The sequence below is a fragment of the Guillardia theta genome, assembly GCF_000315625.1.
Source record: "Guillardia theta CCMP2712 unplaced genomic scaffold GUITHscaffold_82, whole genome shotgun sequence".
Lineage (NCBI taxonomy): Eukaryota > Cryptophyceae > Pyrenomonadales > Geminigeraceae > Guillardia > Guillardia theta.
The window spans coordinates 147,085-149,728 of NW_005434592.1; the positions used below are offsets into that span (position 1 = coordinate 147,085).

General features: G+C 55.9%; 1 protein-coding gene across 1 annotated transcript in view; it reads left to right on the forward strand.

Annotated features, from left to right (window-relative positions):
* The window catches only part of GUITHDRAFT_144049 (hypothetical protein), a gene marked incomplete at both ends in the record, with an annotated part of 6,114 nt that overhangs the window by 1,757 nt on the left and 1,713 nt on the right, over positions 1 to 2,644 (forward strand). The window contains 9 exon segments of the mRNA XM_005825577.1: positions 792 to 854; positions 912 to 968; positions 988 to 1,016; positions 1,201 to 1,372; positions 1,438 to 1,481; positions 1,522 to 1,589; positions 1,610 to 1,736; positions 1,902 to 2,005; positions 2,296 to 2,396. Coding sequence (XP_005825634.1) covers positions 792 to 854; positions 912 to 968; positions 988 to 1,016; positions 1,201 to 1,372; positions 1,438 to 1,481; positions 1,522 to 1,589; positions 1,610 to 1,736; positions 1,902 to 2,005; positions 2,296 to 2,396 — 765 coding nt within the window.

Consider the following 2,644-nt stretch of genomic DNA (forward strand, 5'->3'; position numbering starts at 1 on the left):
CTCCTCCTCCTCCTCCTCATCCATCTCCTCCTCCTCCTCCTCCTCCTCCTCCTCCTCCTCCTCCTCCTCCTCCTCCTCCTCCTCCTCCTCCTCCTCCTCCTCCTCCTCCTCCTCCTCCTCCTCCTCCTCCTCCTCCTCCTCCTCCTCCTCCTCCTCCTCCTCCTCCTCCTCCTCGTCATCATCAGCATCAGCATCATCATCATCATCAACATCATCGTCATCATCGTCATCAACATCATCATCATCATCATCATCATCGTCATCGTCATCGTCATCGTCATCGTCATCATCATCATCATAATCGCTCCTCACCTGGCATGCTGGCCCCTGGTCATAGATCGACTTCGGCGTCGAGAGCGCAAGGAACGGCACAAACCGCGCCAGCATTGTGCGACACCTCGGAAAACCGTTACTTGCCGTTGCAATCTTTACAGATTTTTCTTGGTCCTTTTTCTTCGATGAGTCCCCCGACAGCGGAGGGGAGGGAGCAACGAGGGCAGGCAGGGAGGGAGGCAGGCAGGCGAGCAGCGACAGGAGAGGAGCAACGAGGGGAGGAGGGGAGATGGTCATCGCGTCACTAGCGGGCATTCTCAGCATCATGTACAGTAGAAAGGTGGCGGGGGGCGGGGGCGGGCAGCGTGGATAGGAAGGAGCTGCGAGGGATGGTGCTCTTAGCTGGATGAGAGAGCGTGTTGCTCTCTCCATCCTCCTGCCACTGTCTGCGCTCTTGCTGTCTGTTTGCTCGACGTGCTCCTCGTCCTCGAGCCCCCGCTCTGCTCCGGGTGCACCAGTCCCAAGATAGTGCGCGGCATTGCCAGCGCGGACAGGACATGGACATCGTTCTTGTGCAGGAGGTAGCATGCTATGCTCTTGGCCTTGTCGTTGTGATGACGAGACTCTGTGGGCTGCAGATGCTGTCAGATCGCAAACTCAACGGTCTCGTCGGGCCTCTTGAGTTTGTGCAGGCGGTGTGAAATGTGCAGCCAGTATGCGATCTATGGAGTCGTGGCTGCGAGGTAACGTCAGCCTCGAAGCTGCTTGCTCAGCAAGTCGATGTGTACCTGAGCACTTTTATGAGGAGATGAAGGTCCAGTGTGAATCAGGAAGAAGTTCTCTGTCTGCAGACTTTGATGTCTCTGTTTGCAAACCTGGATGTCTGTCACTTTCAATGACTGAACAATCGCTGTTATGCGCGTGCAGGCCATTGCGATGTGCGAATCACCGGTTCGCGGGCGATCGGGACGTGCTACACATCTACAGGAAGGGAGTCCTCAGCCACTCTGCTGTGATTCAGGCAAGTCACGATGTCCGCTCGAGCTCGTGCAGCTGCAACGTCAAAGGCCTGACAGTCAACCCCACCAGAACTCATCCAGTATGCGCAAACAAGGGAATATGGACATGGCAGAGTCTGCTCACGGGCTGTGCCATGTCTGCCAGGGCGCAGGCGCTGTCTTCGGCCTGAGGGCTCCTTCAGAGTTGAGGTGAAATTGTTCTTCTCCCCTCCCTCCGCTCCTCACACAGATCCAAGATGGCTGGTGCTGCTGTGCCGGAGCTGCAAGAGCGGTCCTCCTTGCCCTCCTTGTTGGCCTGTACTGACGGCTCCATGTAGACTCTAACACTCGCCCCGCCCTGATGCTGCTCCTGCACACCAGCAGCAACGAAGTTGAGGTTCGTCGACTCAAGGGCCGTTGTCTCCAGTGCAGCAAGACGGCGATCTTCGGCCATCCCATCAACGGGTACCATACTCCATCCCTGAGCTCTCGAGGAGGTTGAGACTTGGTTGAAGGACCAAGACAGGATCTCGCCTGCACTGCTCCGAGCACAGGTCTCACAGCCTCGCTCCCCTCGATGCACTTCAACACCCTCCCGTTTGACTGAGCTGATCCGTGTCGTGCTGGCAGGGAGAAAGGAGAGACGAATCAGATTCATCCGAGGTGTAACCAGCACATGCCTGGAGGGCAGAGGTGCATGAAAAGCGCTATCTTCGGTGCGCCCTTCGACAAAGGTACCCCCCTTGCGCAGTCAAATGTGGCAGCCGATTGCGGGGTTGTTGTCCCGTTCGCGCAAATGCATGTGTAGATCCTTTCTTGCACTTGCAGAGGCAGAAAGGCAGATGAACATGTACACACAGAAACACATTGATGGGCGATTGTCAGAAAGACATGCACGCGCTGATAGCTGAATGTTGGGTCGTACAAGTTTCCTGTGTAATGGCTGTGCTCTTCAGTTTCCAACGGTTTCTGCACGGAGCACAAGCGGGCGGGGCATGTTTTCTTAACTTCTTTGATGTGCCAGGTGATGGAGGAGATGGAAGTGTTTTCCTGACTTGTGACATCCTGCAAGAATGGGAGAGCAAAAGGCTCGACAGAAGCTGGAGCATGCGAAAGGAAAGCAAAGTAAGTCGCACTTTTCCCACCTCCTCCTCCTCCTCCTCTCTCCTCCTCCTCCTCCTCCTCCTCCTCCTCCTCTTTCTCATTCCTCGTCTACTTCTTCGCTCCAACTCTTACACTTCGTCTCTTTCCCTTTACACGCTCCCATCCTTCTCCTGGTCCTCTCCTTGCTGACGTGACTTTTCCCTGAAGAGCTGTTTCCCTAGGTTCGGTCCCAGAGGCGGTTTGCCGATGTATTGCTCGGACCATCGTAG